The 21,109-nt window shown below is 44.9% G+C and overlaps 1 protein-coding gene across 1 annotated transcript in view; it reads right to left on the bottom strand.

Moving 5' to 3' along the window:
- The window catches only part of LOC118112121 (transcription factor COE3-like), a 109,335-nt gene that overhangs the window by 71,634 nt on the left and 16,592 nt on the right, over positions 1-21,109 (bottom strand). Inside the window, 4 exon segments of the mRNA XM_047340496.1 lie at positions 7,554-7,622; positions 13,728-13,801; positions 18,434-18,489; positions 20,533-20,596. Of these exon segments, the coding sequence (XP_047196452.1) occupies positions 7,554-7,622; positions 13,728-13,801; positions 18,434-18,489; positions 20,533-20,596 (263 nt within the window).

Genomic DNA, 21,109 nt, shown 5'->3' with positions numbered 1-21,109 from the left:
GTGCATCTGCTACACAACTACTGTGTGTGTGTGTGTGTGTGTGTGTGTGTGTGTGTGTGTGTGTGTGTGTGTGTGTGATTGGCAGTTTACACCCCCCCTTTCTGTGAAAGCAGTTGGTGCTGATGTTGGACGTCAACAAGAGGATCAGTGAACAGAGATCGATAACTTTTCTCTCACACCAAACGTGTGTGTGTGTGTGTGTGTGTGTGTGTGGTGAAATTAACAAGGTGATTTGCCTTGAGGGGTGAGGTGCATGCTGGGAGGGGGATTTGGCAGAGGGAAGTGCTGAGAGAAGAGGGGGGGGTGAGGGTGGGGGACTCTCAAAGTTCCCATGATCCCTGGTGCCGGTGTGTGGAGCGGTGGGGTGGGGGGTGTTTTCCAGCTGAGCTCCACTGGATGTTGCCACCGAGGCGACTAATGAACCTGCAGGTGGTGATGTAATCACATTTGGCCTTAAGTCCTCAAACCAATTAAGAGTCAACAGGAAGCTAGAGACCAGTTCATATTTCATGTATGTACAGTATATATCTATATTTACTTTATTCAACATTTCTATTTATTTTCTTTACAAGTTTATTCTTAACATTTAACACAAATATGTATTTAGAACATTTTATATAAAATTGTCATGTTCAAACTTTACCCCCCGCCCCACCACCACCATCACCCGCCGCTTCCCACTGAACATTTCTCTCTGGATCACATCAAACCTGACCGAGCCCGAGGCCCCCGGCCCCGGGGCCCCCGGGGCCCCAGCTACACCTGAGACTAATGGAGACACACAGACAGGTGGAGCTGAGACCACAGGTTACTAACCCCCCCAGCACCCCCACCACCCCAATATCTCCTGGTCCACACACAGTACACACACACAGTACACACACACACACACACACACACACACACACACACACACACACACACACACACTCCTCTGGGACATTCTTGTTACTTGTCTTGGTCTTTTGTTTCTGTTTAAATGTAAACTGTCCTATTAAATTCCAACAGGAAGTGATGTTCTAAAGAGAGAAGAGACGAAAAACTCATCAGCTGTTTACAATGACGACAGTGTGTGTGTGTGTGTGTGTGTGTGTGTGTGTGTGTGTGTGTGTGTGTGTCAATAATTCAGTTTGAACCTCAGACCACCAGCTGCAGCGTCCGACCAACATCTATATTTTACACTTGGCCACAAACTTGGTTCAGTGCAGATGTGACACGTCACTGATGCATCTGTTCATTTGCTTCTGACCTCAGTTACAGCGCCACCATCCTGTCAGCAGCAGGATGGTGGAACTTGGGTTCTACTCAGAGAACCAGCTCACGTTCTCACCAGGTTTTAAAAGAACCGCTCCATGTGTCTTCCTGATAGAATATGACACACCCACAGTCTTCGTCACTTGAAAACATGCTGTTGTTTGGTTCCAGCTAAGAAACTTTATCAGGTTCCAAACTAAGTTCATGGTTTTAAAGGATTTGCCTAAACAGAAGCTGTAAGTTGTCGGTGAAGGTTTGCGTGGGGGCGGCTGTGGCTGAGGGGTAATGTGGTCGTCCCCCAACCAGGCGGTCAGCCGTTCGATCCTCAGTCTTCCCCACCTGCACGCCGAAGTGTCCTTGGGCAAGATACTGAACCCCTAAAGGGCCCCTCATAGATGTTGAATGTAATAACTTCCATCAAATGGAGCCGACATCTCCCAAAATGCACCTGGACAGAGTCTGTAGTCAGAGGCTCCAGTCCGCAGAGGGACACCGGGTGAAACAGCGAGTAGGAGGACGTTGAGAATGAAACTTCAGACTCACAAGTGGATGTTTTCTTGTTTCAGTACGGTGGGTCATTAGTGTCGTGGCGTCCTGGAACGTGGATCATGTGATCACTTCGTCCGTGGTTAGAACCCGTCAAGCTCTGGTTTCTGCCTGAACATGGTCATCGGTGATTGGACATCTTGGCTGCTGACACAAAATCTGACCAATTAGCAGCTCTGTCAGAATCAGCCTTCAAAATAAAAGAGCCATTAGTCCAACCTGCTTACCCATGATGCATTGCCCCTTTAGGTCTTCTCCTTGTGTCCGTGCTACAAAGCCCCATTAACACGTCGTTGCTCCATCAGGTTCTTTAAATCACCGCCATAAAGCTGAAATCACATCGCAGCAGTTGACCTGCATGTCTGCACCATCACCCTGAACCTCAAGTCAAATTACCCAGAAACCCCTGCAGTAAACTCCAGCAAACACCCCCCCACCACCACTATCTCTCTCCCTGCTTTCAATTTTAGCCTCGCCTAGCCAGTAACGTCCTGCTTTTATTGTAAATCTATACTCTTAATCTGGCCGGCTCCGATGGGCCTCGCTCGCCCGATCAATACGCCACGATTGCTGGGAAGGGTCCGTGGGGGCAGATAACCCCCCCTCACCACCACCAGCACAAACCCACCCGGTGGAGTTAACCCTCCATGAGGTCCAACACACACACACACATCATAGTTGACTTGAAGCTCTTCCATCTCGACACTGTAAAGATCTGTTCTTCAGTTTGAATGTGAAGCTCTGTGATTGACTTTTGTTGGTGAAATGCATCATGGGAGCCGTCATCACTCCCTGTGCTTTTTAGTAACACAGCTGTTCGTGTTGTGATCAGTGTGGACGAACAGAAACTCAGACTTTAGTAAACGCTGACGCAGACGTTCTCTTCCTGATTGGTTCTCATCAGTCACATGACTCGAATAGCAGCGGTGAACACAAAGCGTCGCTAACACTTCCTGTCAGTAACACTTCCTGTCAGTAACACTTCCTGTCAGTAACACTTCCTGTCAGTAACAGTTCCACCTCGTCGTCGCTCAGAATGTTGGTCAGTGTGGGTGGAGCCTCAGTGTGGGTGGAGCTTCAGTGGGTCAGTGTGGGTGGAGCTTCAGTGCGTCTGTGTGGGTGGAGCTTCAGTGGGTCAGTGTGGGTGGAGCCTCAGTGGGTCAGTGTGGGTGGAGCCTCAGTGGGTCAGTGTGGGTGGAGCCTCAGTGGGTCAGTGTGGGTGGAGCCTCAGTGGGTCAGTGTGGGTGGAGCCTCAGTGGGTCAGTGTGGGTGGAGCCTCAGTGGGTCAGTGTGGGTGGAGCCTCAGTGGGTGACTCTTTGTTGGTCACGTTTTTACCAGACCAGTCGTCTCTTTCTAGTTTTTTTAACAGAACATTACTTCATCTCAAACACGTTCTCTATTTTCAGTAGTTTTGTCTTTTGTCTTTTTGATGGTTTTAACTTCAGTTAAAAGCCTTGAACAGCGTCAGACAGAAATAAAGGAATGAAACTTTGATGTGAAGGAGAACAAACCAATAAAAGTGAATAAAACCCTCTCATTTGAATCCTGTGTTGAAGCGTCTCTTTTAAATCACACCTTCCTCTCGCTCGGCTGCCTCGCCAGCGTTTCAGCTCCCACGAGACAATAAAGCATCTTAACAGTGAGACGAAGACGCTGCACAGGAGCTTCTCTGTGCAAATGATGATTCATCTTCAGAGCGGTCAGCACTTTCAAACAGGTAAACACACGCTTCTTCTCAAACCTTCGATTTCCCTCCACAGATCAGGTCAAATCACTTCCTGTAGTTTATTCTCATGGGACATGTAGTCATTTACATTTAACTAGTTTCAGATGATTTAAAAACAGACACAAGACGTAAACCGATTCACAACAGAAACATTAAAGTTCAGTAAAGTTCAACTTTCACCTCAATGTCAATGATAAATCTCTTCTCACCGATTTTAACCTGATGTAACACGAAACCAAATAAATAAAGATAATCGCCGTCAGAGTCGGAAAGAAACATCTTCTTCAGCTGGAGGGGGCTGGGCCGGGGGTAACTGGGGTCAAAGGTCACACTCCATCACTCTGACCTCAACGCTCTACAGATTACATCAAAGCTGCAAATGGTGTTAGAGGAATAAGTGGTGATCTGAGTGTGTGTGTGGGGGGGTGTCTTGGAGGGGTCGAGACCTCCATGTAAGGCCTGACCATTAAAGCAGGAGGGTGTTGGTCAGACAGAGGAGGAGGAGGGAGGCTGCGGTGAAGAGGTGTGTTCTGGGTAATTAGAGCTCGGCCTCCTCGTACGCTCTGACACTCTGCGGCGATTTATTGCCCCAGCTCGGGCGACTTGGCCACCCATCTAATTGCAATATTAGCGTGTAATAAAGCCGGTATTACGGCGATCCGTCAGCAGCGGCATTCTGCTGCCTCGGCAGGATTTCAGCCATTAACCAGCAAACGGAGGAAACAAAGAGGCAGCTTGCCACGCATATTCTCACACACACACACACACACACACACAGACACACACCTGTTTTATCTGATGCTCTGACCTTCAGTTTCAGGTTGAAAAGCTAAAACAATAAAACGAGACATAATTACCTGCAACAACTGTGCGTTTGTAGGTTTGTTATCAACAGGGACACACAACAGGTTGGTCCTTAATCGTATGGCGATGAAATCAACTCTGAGCTGATTGATCAGCGTCATTAGATTAAAGACGAATCTTCAGAGTTGATTCATCAGCACAGCTTCTCTGTCGAGACACAACAAGGAACTCTGTTGCTCCAGAGGTTCTGAAATCTGAATTCAGTGCTTGTTTCTCTCAGACCCTGTTGACACCCGGTGTCACCGTCCAATCACAAGAGCTCAGCTCACATCTGACACGATGAGACAAAGCTCCACAGAACAGGAGGTGACATCTGATCACCAATAAGAAAAAGTGGTACGACGGTGAAAACCACCTCTGATTCTGCTTGTGTTTTACCTGTTGACTGTTAAAGGTCAAAGGTCAGAAGCCGACAGAAGGAGAACTCATCAGAGACGATGGAGGTGAAGGAAGAGCCCGATGTGGCTGCATGTGAACCACAGTGTCTGTGTGTGCGTTTGATTTATTTCAGGGAGACGTGAATCTCCTCAATGAAACTGCTTTACTGTTGCTACTGAACCACATCATTTACATGACGGGTCACTAACCACACTAACACCCCCCCCACATCTCACCCTCTGTGTGTGTGTGTTGGGGTCACAGTAATAAATCCTGCATTTCTAAACAGCCGCTAAATGCAGAGAAACAACCAGAGCTGCAGTAAATCAGCAGCAGATGTGTGTGTGTGTGTGTGTGTGTCTGTGTGTGTGTGTGTGTGTGTGTGTGTGTGTGTGTGTGTGTGTCTGTGGTCTAGTATATGTTTTAGTGTCCTAATTGTAGAAAAACAACAAGGACCAGAAGGTAGAACCAGAAAACATCAGTGTGAACACGCTGATCCATCGTCAGTCCCAGGACAACAAGCCCAAATACACACAGGACGGTCTGGTCCCCACAGACACACACAGTGATCACGTTACATGAACAACAATAATCTGAATCACACAAATGAATCTGATTAGGATGTTTACACGAGTCTGATTTATGACTCGCATCAAGGACATTTTAAACCAGAACCTGGAATAGTTCTGTAAAGATTGCTCCTCGTTATCGTTCTTCTTGATGACGCTGTAATCCAGGTCATGTGATGTCATCAGTTGGTAACTGTTGTATGTCCATGTTGTGCAATGCGGTGAAAACTCCAACAGGACGTTCTAACGCCGTTAATACGTAAAGATGTGGACGCTACGGCGTGAGACTGAGGTCACAACCCTCCACATGTCTTCATTAGTGATTATCTACATGTACGTATCAAGTGAATGGTGGAACGTGGTCAGGACTTCAATCTATATAAGTCTATGAGATGGACTCAATACATCCCCCAACAGAATATAAGTCTATATATATGTCTATATATAGACTTATATTCTGTTGGGGGGGATGTATTGAGTCCATCTCATGTGTGACAGAACACAGAGAAGTGACAACACCTCTACAAACACCCATCAAACACACACACACACACACACACACACACACACACACACACACACACACACACACACACACACACACACACACACACACACACACACACACACACACACCATATGTGTACGGACACACGGATGAGTTCCCATTCTGACATGTATGAACATGTGTGTAGTGTATGCATGTTCTGTTCCGTGTGCGTGTGTCCTGGCCGCAGTCCAAGGCCTCTCTAATGAGCCAACATGGACTCAGTATCACCCCCCCCCAGCACACACGTCCTCCCCTCTGACCTCCTCTGAGGTCATTGGCTCCCAACACTGCGACCCGACCAATCGCAGTTGTTGGTTGTGATGGACAGCCGCCGACTCCAAGGACGTGGAGGACGGAGGGATTAGACGGCGAGGACAAACACTAATAAGGGATTGTGGTGCTGATGTTTCTGATTGGCTGTCGGGTTAGCGGTCCCGCTGAGGGACGAGAGCAGAGGGATCCCAGGAACTTCAGGTAGATACTTGATGTTTTTAAGTTTCCTTCAGTGTCACAGTGATTCAGTTACATTTGTCTGTTCATCACTGAGTTCAAACAGGAACTGGCCACAGTCAGTTCAGCTGCTTTTATTTTGAAAGAATAGGAGCTGATCGCAGTCAGTTTAGCTGCTTTTATTTTGAAAGACTTTGTGGCCCAAATCCAGAATTTATAAAAATCACATTTACATTTATTGACAAGACGCCTGTGAGGGAACACAATGGTTTTGGAAAACGTCGTATTGATTTGTGTTTGTAAGTCTTTCAATGACCCGGATGAACCGAGTATTGGAGGAAAACCAGGGACACGGAAAGTCTAAAGTGTCCTGAGCTGGCGAGCGGCGTCCAGAACAGGAGGGAAATCTGTGTCCCATTACATCCAGTTTCTAAAACCTGACAAGAGGGAAGTCAGAGGACGACGAGCTCGTCTGATCTGAGTGCCTGTTTGTACACGTTATTTTCCATGTGGTGTTGATTACAGTTCACACAGTCGAGCCTCGTGTCGGAAGTGAGACGTGAGAAAACAGATCAGGAAACAAAGAAATCAGATGTCGTCTGTGTTTGTACAAAGACGACGACTGGATGAAGCTGCTGCACTTTAAATATACAAATAACATATTATCATTATTATTCTTAATTATATTCCAATAGTTTTAAGATTAATTTCCACTGATGTCAAGTTGATGCTTTCGAGCGAGAGTCAGTGAATAAAGTTTGTCTTGGAGATCACAGATTTCTACGTGACAACTAAACAAACCAGGTTGTTTTCTGGAAACTTAGATGTTGATGAAAAAATAGAGTGAGTGGACTTTGAGTGAAGAGTATTTATTTACGTATTTGCCGCAGGTTTAAAGTCTGACTTTCAAAGATGAAATGGAAACAATCATCAGACAAGAAGCTCCAGAGCCAAAAGCACCAGTGATGCTGATCTGGGCTCTGTTCACTGAACGCAACCAGCGAACGTTCGGAAACAAGATTCACCTCAACACAATGAAAACTGGTCAAACCTGACGTCTTCTGCAGGTTTGATTTAAGCCAAGAAAAGAAAGAAACAAAACTGCAGCAAAATCTGAAAAACAACCACCTGATGCAAAATGAGAGTCAGCGAGCGCACCGAGTGAAGCAGAGAGTTTGAGAGGACGGAGAGGAACAGAAACCACGGAGCTCCTACCTGTCGATGATCACGGGGTCAGACGGCGTCTCGTTGCGATTTCCGCAGCTTTTCTTGTCACAACAGCGACTGAAAGAGAAAAAGATCCAAAGTCAGAGACAACGTTCAGGTCAAACTTCAGCTCAATCTGCGTTTATCTGAGCGTGAGACAGAGACAGAGTTTAATGGTTAAAGAACAAAACAGACTCTACAGGCAAAGAATCAATTCAACACTGCACAGGAATAAAGTTTTTAATTAATGAATATTTAAACTAAATTAAATTTAAAGTTTTAGAGCAAATGTTTCAAATCAAAACTTTTAACTTTGTCTCCAAAAAGATTTTTTAAAAGATCAGGAGGTGACAGAGCTTCAAAATAAAGTGTTAAAGCACTCAGTATCTCCAGGATGACAACTTTTATTTTGAAAGACACACGCACACACACGCACACACAGACACAGACACACACACGCACACACAGTGTCCAGCTGGGTCTGGTCCAAACCAAGGTCACTAACAGTTGGCCGACACCCAGCGATGGCGGAACCCTGCCCCCTCACATGAAAACTCCAAACGCTGCTGCCGCCCCTGACAACCAGCCAGCCAACCGGACAACTGCTCGCCAAACAGCCGTCCAGGTAGCCAGAGGGCAAAGCAGCCGGCGTCTCATCCCACTGGCCGCTGGTCCACAGTCTGTGGAGGCATCCGGAGTAGAGGGGGGGTGTTGTGTTTCTATTTCAGCTCTGCAGGGGACGGGTGGAGCCAAATGAGGCTTCTGGTGGCGTGTGGTCAGTGTGGTGTTTGAACAGCAGCAGGCCGAGTGCAGCACATTAATATCCATCACAGACAGATTCTCTCTTCACGTTCACTGTGACGACAAACGACTCGTCTGAATATCAACTTTCATGATAATATCATCACTTCTTCTTTTAGTTTAGATCCTTGAAATAAATCAAACATCTATTTGACCAAAAACATCTTGGTTCTATTTTGCTTCACTTGAACCTTCGAACATTTGTAAATGTTAATATCATTTAATAAGATTCTTTATATAACTTAGCGAGACAGTGGAGTGAAATAATAATAATAATAACAATAACAATAACAATAATAATAATAATAATAATATAATTACTTCCTCTAAATGAGCACAAATTATTTTATTTAATCAAACCTATTGTTGTTTCCTTGAGCTTTCTACTGTCACCAGAGGATAAACTTTATCATTGAGATAATATTTTGATTAAAAAATGAGGCTCATGATCATCATGTGCAGAAAAATGTAGAAAAGTTAGTAAGTGGCCCCTGAGTCAAAATATACATTAAAATAAACTATAACAATAATACATTTTAAAGCTTCATTTTTTGGGAATCCTAAAACAAAGATTTCGACGTGACAATTAAACAAACAGGTCGTTTTAAAGAGCCTGAGATGTTGATGCATTTCAGCAATAAAATAAAAAATCCAAAAGTAAACAGTGACTTTGCAGTATAACCCCCATGTGGATCCATTACTTTGGACTCATTGAATAAATCCTGATATAATTTAAAAACATTTAAAACCTGACGAGTCGTGTTGCCGTCACATGAACAACACACCTGTCGCTCTGCACTCAGAACCTGAGAGGACGACGCTCGTCTCAAAGTCTCGACTTGTTTGAATCTGTTAAATTAAACTTCCCCAACTAGTCGGTCACATACGCCTGATCTCACCTCACACAAAAGGTTTGAAATGTTCCTGAATTTGTCCGTTTGTGTTTTGTGTCCTGACGCGTCCACAACATTTCATAGAAACACTGCACAGATCATATTACTCTCACATTTCACATCTAATGACGTGAAGGAGTCGGTCAAACTCAGTTTTCTGCTCTGGTGGGAAACGGGTGAGTTCTAACAGTGAACATCAGAGTGTGTGTGTGTGTGTGTGTGTGTGTGTGTGTGTGTGTGTGTGTGTGTGTGTGTGTGTGTGTGTGTGTGTGTGTGTGTGTGTGTTGATGATGTGAGAATCTGACGTGATGTCACTGATGACAACAACAACGCTCCTGACATCATGTCTCGTTTCTGTCTGTATCTTCTAACAAGCTGAACTCATGTCCTCCTCTTTCTTTCTTTGTGGGTTATCAACATTTCTTGCGGTAATTCTTAAAAATTAATCATACTGCACATGACCCGTGACGTCCAATTACACTCCTGCATTCGCCCCATGCTGTCCTGAATCAAATTGCCATTTGACAAACAAGCATCAAATCGAGGCTGCGAATGCCAAATGAGACACGTTATGAATCATTTATCACGCCGTTTGATCTGTAAGTACAGAAAAATCATAAACTAAGCGCTGTGTTTGTGTCCCCGCTGTCTCCCTGTCTCTGTGTGTCTGTGTGACTGTTGCCGCAGAATGCGCCACAATAATTTATTCCCCCAGCTACTTGGAACCATTAGTGAAAGTTCCAGGAGACCAATTAGCATTGGAAACCCACTGGTGCTGCTGTGGTGACAACCTCCTCCAAACTGCCAAAGAAGTGTTATAAACAAACTGGACCCCAGGAGCACTGCCGGGGCCCCTCCAGGGACCCGGGGCCCCTTTCCAAAGACGAAAACAAACCTTGGCTGAGCGTCCACAATATCGCCTTAATGACGTTTCCCCCCGGGCCGCAAACAGGCTAACACCACGGCCGGCTAATGACTGAGAGAACAACACACACAGACCTGAGAGGGAGCGTGAAGTCGTGTGTGTGTGTGTGTGCGTGTGTGTGTGTGTGTGTGCGTGTGTGTGTGCATGGCTCAAAACTGGCAAACGCAAAACAAACAGTGTGTGTAGTTGCTGCTGTCACTCATTTTGGCAGAGAGCCTTCGTCCCTCATCGCTGCTGCACAGGCTCCTCAGGTCGCTGTACACACACACACACACAGACACACACAGACACACACACACACAGACACACACAGACACACACACAAACACAGACAGGCCCCAAAAATAATTCAGCCACAGGAGCCAGTTTGGCCGCCGAGCCTCGACCAGGCCACACAAGCATCATTACTGCTGGCCACACCTCCTCGCCGCTCAGCGGCCACTTCAGACGTCGCGACAAGTGGAATCTACTTTAAGCACAAAGAGAGGGTTTGTCTGGGCATGTTGGCGCTATCACACACACACACACACACACACACACACACACACACACACACACACACACACACACACACACACACACACACACACACACACACACACACACACACACACACACACTGAGAGAGCCCTTCAAAGGCTCCCTGAGGACGGTGCAGCACGACGTCAGAGGCCGGCGCTCGGATCACAGCGTCCAGATAACACCGATCAGGAAGGGCCGGCAGCACAGGGCTCGCTTTCAAAGGGCAAGTGTTGTAATTACCCGAAGGCCTGGAACGCCTCGCCTGCAGCAGCCAGGCCTGATGCTGCAGCCTCCCAGCTGCCAGGCAGCGCCGCCTGCCCGGGAAGCCGCCTTCCTCTCGGGCAGGCGGAGCAGCAGGCTTTTCTCAGCATCGCCGGGAGCCTGGCAGCCAGCGAGGGAGCGAGGTGGCAGCGAGGAGAGCGGCCTGAAGCTGGCCGGCCTCCGAGAGCCCGCTGGCAACGCCGGCGTGCCAACCTGGCTGCTGCCGCCGCGCCTGCTCGCTGGTTTGTGATTGGTAGTTTTTGGAAAACAACAGAGTCCCGTTTAAGAATGGTTAATGTGCCGCAATGATACGATGGAGAGGTCAAGCGACACACACACACACACACACACACACACACACACACACACACACACACACACACACACACACACACACACACACACACACACACACACACACACACACACACACACACACACACTCTTCTGGAACCACAGAATCTGACCTGAGAACATGTTGATCAGACAAATGGAATTATGTTAATTGATCACTGTTTTTACTACGACTTCTGTGTTTGATCTGTACGACTATACAGTCACTGATGATCTTTATATACAGTCACTGATCATCTTTATATACAGTCACTGATCATCTTTATATACAGTCACTGATGGTCTTTATATACAGTCACTGATCATCTTTATATACAGTCACTGATCATCTTTATATACAGTCACTGATCATCTTTATATACAGTCACTGATCATCTTTATATACAGTCACTGATCATCTTTATATACAGTCACTGATCATCTTTATATACAGTCACTGATCATCTTTATATACAGTCGCTGATCATCTTTATATACAGTCACTGATCATCTTTATATACAGTCGCTGATCATCTTTATATACAGTCACTGATCATCTTTATATACAGTCGCTGATCATCTTTATATACAGTCACTGATCCTCTTTATATACGTCGCTGATCATCTTTATATACAGTCACTGATCGTCTTTATATACAGTCACTGATCATCTTTATATACAGTCACTGATCGTCTTTATATACAGTCACTGATCGTCTTTATATACAGTCACTGATGGTCTCTATATACAGTCACTGATCGTCTTTATATACAGTCACTGATCCTCTTTATATACAGTCACTGATCATCTTTATATACAGCTGATCATCTTTTATACAGTACTGACCTGTAGTCACTGATCATCTTTATATACAGTCACTGATCGTCTTTATATACAGTCACTGATCGTCTTTATATACAGTCACTGATGGTCTTTATATACAGTCACTGATCAGCTTTATATACAGTCACTGATGATCTTTATATACAGTCACTGATCATCTTTATATACAGTCACTGATCGTCTTTATATACAGTCACTGATGGTCTTTATATACAGTCACTGATCCTCTTTATATACAGTCACTGATCATCTGTATATACAGTCACTGATCGTCTTTATATACAGTCACTGATGGTCTTTATTCATATGGTATTTTATGATATTTCTACGACATGAATCTCCACAGTAACCAGTGAGGGTTAACAGCCTGGTGTCCCTCCACCTGAACACTGGGGACCAGCACCCTGAGGTGTCCCTGCTGAGTGTCACCAGGTAGACTAACCAACAGGGACGTCCATAAAGAAGACGTCAGCTGGGAGTGAGACGATAGAGACATGTAGAGACGCTCTCTGATCCTCACTCATTAGCGAATGGAAACACAGCATCCATCAGGGGGAAGGCTGGTTAATAATCACACTCAATCACATAATGACTGAAGCTGAGAGACGCTGCCGTCATTATGGAAATGAAGCTCGTATCCAAGGAATCTCATGGGGGGCTCTATACAAGTCAGAGGGAAGTTGAAAGATAAGTGAAGTTTGTGTGAGGAGGTGAGGAGATAAACCACAGAGCAGAGGTCACTTACACAACTGAATAACACATCCGGCACAACTGATGATCTGGTTTCACTTTAATCTGTGCTTAATAACAAGTGTCACATCTGATTCATATGAAGACTCACTCGACATGTGACCCACTCTGACTCCATGTTTATACCAATTCATTCACATTTAGATCCGTTGACATGTAAGCCCGGGGGATCCGGAGAGAAACCAGTTTAAAATTAAACAGTTTAAACTGGAGAGAAACCAGTTTAAAATTAAACAGTTTAAACTGGAGATAAACCAGTTTGCACATGAACCAGTTTACTCTGGAGATAAACCGGTTTACTGCACATATAAACCACTAAATCTCCTCGATGAACCACAAAACTACACATGTAAACTCGTTTGTTTTGTTATATATCACCGGCTCAAAGAGACGACGACGCTCTGGGACTCTGGCTTCAGTTGTGTGTTTCTATTTTTACCCCCCCTCCATCACTCCTCCTCTTCCTCTTCTCCATCTTCACTCCTCAGTCTGAACCAGTAAAACCATTAACTCTCAGACGACAGCAGAGACACACCGGCCAGCAAATGTGTTGATTGGTGCGATGAACGACAAACAGCTGCTCTTTTCTCTGGCCTTGCACTACACACGCACGCACGCACACACACACACACACACACACGCACGCATGACACACACACACACACACACACACACACACAAACATCTTTACAAGTACACACACACACACACATCTGTACAAGTACACACGTGTCTCTCTGTGTTTCACACACTTCCCCTCGTTAAGAATGAACAGTTCATGTTGGAATGCTCCTGTGTGAGTCCAAGCTGATCATCATGTCTGAGCAGCTCCCAGTTAGTTTGTGTGGTTTTACCTGCACATGATCTCGTGGGTGAGGAGGACGCGGCACATCTCCGGGTTCTTGTCTTGCCCTTCGTACAGGATCGCCTGGCGAATAGAAACACACGTCTGGGGTTCACTTTGTATTCAGTTAAATCAATTATCATGTTCTCACAGATCGAGTTTATAGGTTTTAAACAAAAGGAAAACAAATGGTATCACTGACACATTTCCAGTATAATATACAGTATTATATCCAGTATTCCAGGTTTACTGCACATTAAACCAGTTTACTGCACATTAAACCAGTTTACTGCTCATTTAAACCAGTTTACTACAGATTTAAACCAGTTTACTGCACATTAAACCAGTTTACTGCTCATTTAAACCAGTTTACTACAGATTTAAACCAGTTTACTGCTCATTTAAACCAGTTTACTACAGAGTTAAACCAGTTTACTGCACATTAAACCAGTTTACTGCTCATTTAAACCAGTTTACTACAGATTTAAACCAGTTTACTACAGATTTAAACCAGTTTACTGCTCATTTAAACCAGTTTACTACACATTTAAACCAGTTTACTGCACATTTACACCAGTTTACTGCTCATTTAAACCAGTTTACTGCACATTTACACCAGTTTACTGCACATTAAAACCAGTTACTCACTACCAACTGCACGTAAAGTTTACTGCACATTTACACCAGTTTACTGCACATTTAAACCAGTTTACTGCACATTTACACCAGTTTACTGCACATTAAACCAGTTTACTGCACATTAAACCAGTTTACTGCACATTAAACCAGTTTACTGCACATTTACACCAGTTTATGCATTAAACCAGTTTACTGCACATTTAAACCAGTTTACTACAGATTTAAACCAGTTTACTGCACATTTAAACCAGTTTACTACAGATTTAAACCAGTTTACTGCACATTAAACCAGTTTACTGCACATTTAAACCAGTTTACTGCTCATTTAAACCAGTTTACTGCAGAGTTAAACCAGTTTTGAATCAGTTGACTGTGCAGTTGAACCAGTTGAGTTTAATCAGATTTAATGAACATGTGACCAGATGTGTTAGAAGCTGACGTGTTGACGAGTACAGGTGTTACTCTACCCCAACCCCCCCCCCCCTCAAATCAAACATGGCTTCCAACCACTTCCTTACAGTGTATTAAAAAATGGCAGCTCAGAAAACTGAACACCACCACATCCCCCTTTGGTGGTCCCAGCCTCCTCTGGCTTTCCCAGAATTCCCTGCCAGATGGCGGGCGGCGCCCAAGATGAAGCCCCCCTTAACACCCCCCACCCTTCCCCCTCACCCCCACAGAGCTGTCATGTCAGCGTCCGGATGACGGATGACCGCTGAGAGAAGGGAGGTAGGTGTGTGTGTGTGTGTGTGTGTGTGTGTTTTGTAATACCCTCGTGGTTGTAAATGAACTCCAGTAAGAGCACGTGTGTGTGTGTGTGTGTGTGTGTGTGTGTGTGTGTGTGTGTGTGTGTGTGTGTGTGTGTGTGTGTGTGTGTGTGTGTGTGTCCTCCCCATCTTTTCCTACGATGACCTACCACTACCTCATCCACCTTTATAGTCAAAACAGACCTCCACCCTGCACACACACACACAGACACTCACACACTCACACACTCACACACACGCACTCGCACACACATACACACCCCTGGGGGACAATACTTTTAGGATAACGACCACTTCTGCATTATTGATCCTGATCCTGGCTCTGTTCCTGTGGATTAAAATGCTCCAGTTTGACCAGGAGGGATGTGGATTGCATCACGGACACACACACACACACACGCACCGCACGCACACACACACACACGCACACACACACACACGCACACACACACACACACACACACACAGCCTCCTGTGTGTAGATTTGCTGGTCGATATTTATACATCATCATTCCTGATGCAACAATCCCGTGTGTGTGACTGCTTGTCCACTTTCATGGTTATTTGTGTGTTAAAGTCCACATTCTACTGCGAGTGTGTGTGTGTGTGTGTGTTTTATTTCCGTCTTTGTGAGGACCAGGCTGCGTTTAAAAAACTGAAAACTGTTTCAGAGAGAAGAAGAAAAGTGACTTTTTGGAAAACATGGCCTCTTTTAACTTTTTAGTTTTTAAGAGGGGAACATTGTTGAGTCAGATTCTTTAAAAGACTCAATAGATTTTTGGAAATGTGGACATTTTGAGATCAATGCATCACCGTTGGAAACAGAACGGTTTATGAACAGCTGCAACATTTTATTTCAGTTGGAGATTAAGGACATTTTAGACGTTGTGGACATTTTGTCGAATCTGTCGCAGTGTGAAAGACTTTGTGTTTCCTTCAGGTTAAGTCTGGATTTAGTGGCTATGAGGGACCTTACGAGTAGAGAACACATGTGTGGGCTCCGCAGCTCAGATGTTAAATACACACGTTATTTGAGAGATTGTGTCCTCAGTTTGTCTTCGGTTATCATGAAGACACTGTAGTTTAATAACTTCTTATAATCTGTAACGTGTTGACTCAGTGCTGCTGTGATACTTGTGTCCTTAATACGTGGTTAAGATGAACTTTCAGTGTGTGTATATAAAAATAATAACAGTAAATGTTTCTCCTGTCTGTGCACCTCCGCTGCTGCGTCTCTGTGAGATGTAGCTCGCTGTATAAAAGTGAATCTGCCGCTCGGGCGCCGCGTCGCTCCACAGTCCAATCTGACAATCCCACGGATGCGGGGCCCCTAACAGGCCCTCGACGGCGTCCTATCGATCCGTGGGGCCTCCAGCCGACCTGTCTGTCAGGTCTGACTGTGGACCAATGGGGTGTCATGTAGTGGGAGGTGAAGTTTGAGTCGTGTGTGTGTGTTTGGGGGTATCATGGAGGAAGAGGTGTCAGGATTATTGTCTCCAGTGTGCCGTCGCTGCGCCACATTAGGGCCTATTGATCGGTTTCCACGGCTGACGCTGTGTCGAGGAGCCGCTTGGTACATCGATCGGTGACATGCCGACAGGGCCGAACCAGCAGGGGGGGGGATGTGACGGGGGGGCGAGGGGTGTGGGGGAGATAAGTGGGAGGTAAAGCTGAGAGGATGTTTGGAGATGATTCAGTTTCAAAAGAAATACTCCCAGGTTCTAAGATCAGACACTTTGTCCTCACTGTTCCATCCTCCTCATCATCCTCATCTTCCTCATCATCCTCCTCTCATCATCCTCATCTTCCTCATCATCCTCCTCATCATCCTCATCCTCATCATCATCCTCATCATCATCCTCATCATCCTCATCATCATCCTCATCATCATCCTCATCATCAGATCTATGATATGAGGGAATATCTGAGTCCCTGTATTACTGACACTTCATGGTGAAGTAGCTGAGTAGAGAATAAACCTGGAAACACCAGTGAGTGAACTGAGATCAGTTCTGACCGAGTGTTTGTAGTTTTATTTCAGTGTATTAATATCTGTATCACTGACAAAGAACTTACACTACAGACTAAACGTGACACCAAATATTGATCTTAAATATATCTCATTTAAAGAGAATGAAAGTTCAATCGTTATGAATGAACTTTTTTTAATTAACACAAACCTAAATGTATTCAAGACATAATCTGTAATATTTTCACATATAACATTTAACATACTTAACTTTTTAAGACTCATTACAAATATTCACACTTGAGTCAAACTTCACTGAAATTAAATTCATTCTTTTTGAATAATCAAAGCTGCAACTTTACATTTAAAGTAAAACAATAATAATAAAGAATAAACACACGCGTACAATTTTTACCTTAAATTTCTCACTGTATTTTTTTCGTAGTAACATTTAACGTCACACTGATGATGAAAAATGTGATTTATTCATGTGTAACTTTGGAAAGTTACTTTTCTCACACAACACGTGCTTCACTAATCCTTTTAAATGATTATTTTCTCTTGCTGGTGTTTGCCACTTTCTAGATTTAAGTGTTTCTCATACAAAATAAAGCAAATAATAAAAACCCCTGAGAACCTGGATCACGGTGAATCTGAGCTGAGTAAACTCCGGGATCTGGAAATATTTGGAAGGGTTTTTTTGGCGCAGAAGCCGTTCACAGGTTCAAATCCCACACAGGGGCTGCGAGTGAGAGAAAACCGGAAGAGTGGGGGGGGGCTGAAGACTGAGCTACGCAGCTGGAAAGGAAAACAAATCAGGGCTGCTCAAGTTTAGGAAAGTGAGGAGGACGAAGAGGAGGACGAAGAGGAGGAAAGAGTTACTCTAACACTCGATTTAGATTCTGTCTCTTTAAGACCCCCCTCCTGATGAAGCCCAGTCTGCTCCGATTGGTCAGCTGGTGCACTCTGTTGTGATTGGTCAACCACTTCCAGCGCATGTCGGAAATGTAGCTTTGCTTTGATTTCATGATTCATGATTCAGTGAAAACAAAGATGGACGACACGTCTCCACTTTCTCCAGAAATGAAGCCAAAAATATCCCAGATGTCATCGCTGTGACCTGCGGTGATGACTTCATCAAACCGGAAATGACAGAAATCATCTTTAACCAACATGTATTTAATGCCTACTTTGATTTGATCAGTTTGGTCCATGTCCCATCTGCTCACATGGAGGAGGCGGAGTCTAGGACCTATACTGCAGCCTGCCACCAGGGGGCATTGAGATGAACATGATTGTTTCCGCTCAGGGTTTTGTGAGGTTGTGTTTTTGTGTTCTCACCTGTTTGGTCATGGAGTCGATGAGTCGAACGTAAATATCCTGTTCTGTCCTGATGCCTGAAGAAACAAGAACCACACAAAGAACTGTCACGCAACTGAGACACACACTAATGAGCTGTGGATACACACACACACACACACACACTCCACACACACACACACACACACACACACACACACACACACACACACACACACACTCACAAGTATTTCTGTCTTCTGATGAGTCGGAGCAGAACTGACTGTTACATACATGCATTAGCGTGTTATGCTAATTAGAGCTCAGCGTGTAAAATCAGAAGAAAGAAAAGAGCTGATTCTTAATAATCTGCTGTAAATGAATTGTGTTATTGTTTATGTCCCTGTAGTGTATTTATGTTTTCTGTAGCTGTTGTCATCTCGTCCCGGCGACGCTCGTCCCCCCCTCAGCAAAAACAAACATTAGCGCGGCTCCAGAGCTGTTTATTATTTATAGGCCACGCCGCCTTTAACTGCCGAGTGCTCCGCCGCCCCCCCACTGCCTTTTTCCTCAAGGATAACAAGGAATCTTCATTCTCCGACAAATTAAATATCAATCAGGACTGCTTGTCTTTTATTAGCTATGCATCCGAGCATAAATGTGGCATGAACACGACATGGGGTGCAGGAAGTAAATTGAAGGGAACACCTGTTAGCGGCGGAGGAGCACTAATTGTGTTCGATGTCGTGGGTTTGGTTTGATGTTTTTTCTCCTTCTTGTTTTTTCGGGCAGTTTCCTCGCAGCTTCCTCTGCTTTCTAATTGACATGATTCACTCCTCGCTTCGCGGCTGAGCGCTGAGCAGTCGGCTCGCTAAATGGCGGCTATCTGTCCCGGCTGCAGATGAGGTCAATTACCTCCGTACGATGCTAATCCGACGACGCCGACCCATATTAGAGTGATTTATCCCCCTTTGGAAGAAAACGCTCTTTTATGTCCCACTTTATCTGGTGTTTCTGCGGGAGTCTGAGAGCATTACAGCCCCCGCCCCGCCCCCCCCGCAGATCTGGACTCGAGCCAGCACAAACCCAAGAATCAGCCAACGATCGCTCCACTTTCCCCGATGGACAAACCAGAGTTCAGGTTCGGTCACTTGTCAGATATTCCAGATGTCTGTGTGTGTGTGTGTGTGTGTGTGTGTGTGTGTGTGTGTGTGTGTGTGTGTGTGTGTGTGTGTGTGTGTGTGTGTGTGTGTGTGTGTGTGTGTGTGTGTGTGTGTGTGTGTGTGTGTGTGTGTGTGTGTGCGCTGATAATGAAATTGTTTTTTTCCAGCCTCACAGTCTTCAACAGTTCAGTTAAACTAAGTCCACTGAGGTGACCTTTAATAAAGTTCGGCTGCTCGGACACTTTCACTCGAGGGAAACGAAGGATCGTTAACTGAACTTCACGGATCAATCGAGCGCATCTCAAATCTGAACCTGCAGGACCCTTTAGGACCTAAAGGTCCTAAACTTTAGGTTTCATTTCACGCTGCCAGTCGTCCAAAGGTTTTTCTGGAAAATCCTAAAGATGCAGAAACGTTTCCTTCACCGCATCCATCTTTCCCTCAGTAACGTCTTTTTGTTGCATCTTAGTCTCGAGAAAGAATGAAAGAAGGAGACGAGAGAGGAGAGGACACAAGAGTGTGAGGAGACATGAGACGTCCTCTGACTGTCACTTTTATGCTTTAGTTTCCACAGAGGGGGAGAATATGTTCTCCATGATTCTGTGTTGGACGTCAGCATCAACTGTGCTCACAAAAAATATATGAGTGTAAAGAATAAAACCTGAGACACAAAAGCTCAGGAGTCTGATTCTGGACACATTTCAACAGTGTTGAACCACGACCACTGACGAGGTTATCTTACAGCCTGACGGACCAACCACTGACGACCACTGACGACCTGACCAACCACTGACGACCACTGACGACCACTGACGACCTGACCAACCCCTGCTGTGCCGTCAGCCCGTCCTGTGTCGTGCTACAAGATGTTTTCAGGACTGAACCATTGATTCTTAAACCTTAGTAAATTAAAATGAATAAAAACTGTGTGAGAGCAGTTTAGTTGAAGTCAGTCAGTAACAGCGCCTGTTGTCTCACCGTTGCTGTAGAGGAGCTGTAGCCTGTAGTGGATTCCATTGTTAGTCTTCTCTCCGTTGTACTCCTGTCGCACAAACACACAAATCACATGTTATTCAATATGTTTGCGTCATCATATAAAACATCAGCATGAGTGAGGACTGAAAAAACAAAGGATGAGAGGATAGAAGATGTATGAAATGAAAGTTGAGGAAGACACAGAGGTGAGGGGGAGTCTTTCTTTTGTCTTTTTACATTTATTACATCTATTTAATCAAAATTAAGATGTAAAAATGACAGAAAGAAAGTCTTACTTGCAGTGATGATAAAGTAAAAATTGTATAAATAATTTGAGAGTGAGAATTGTATTTAATTATCTCAAAGATCCCTCGCGCTCTCCGGTCTGTCCATGTGACTCCATGTCCCTCGACCCCTGATCCACACGTGTTTCTGTGCGTCCACACATGTAGCAGGTTTGTTGCCATGACAATAACTTTTAATAATAAAAACCATAAACCTGCAAACGACGGTCAGAACTCGAAGAACAACTGACCACATGATCACAGAACAACAGGCGTGCGACAGTGGAAATCTACTC

This window comes from Hippoglossus stenolepis, chromosome 7 (genome assembly GCF_022539355.2).
Source record: "Hippoglossus stenolepis isolate QCI-W04-F060 chromosome 7, HSTE1.2, whole genome shotgun sequence".
Taxonomy (NCBI): Eukaryota; Metazoa; Chordata; class Actinopteri; order Pleuronectiformes; family Pleuronectidae; genus Hippoglossus; species Hippoglossus stenolepis.
The sequence above is the reverse complement of the archived record's forward strand: the minus strand, read 5'-3'. Positions and strand labels throughout refer to the sequence as shown.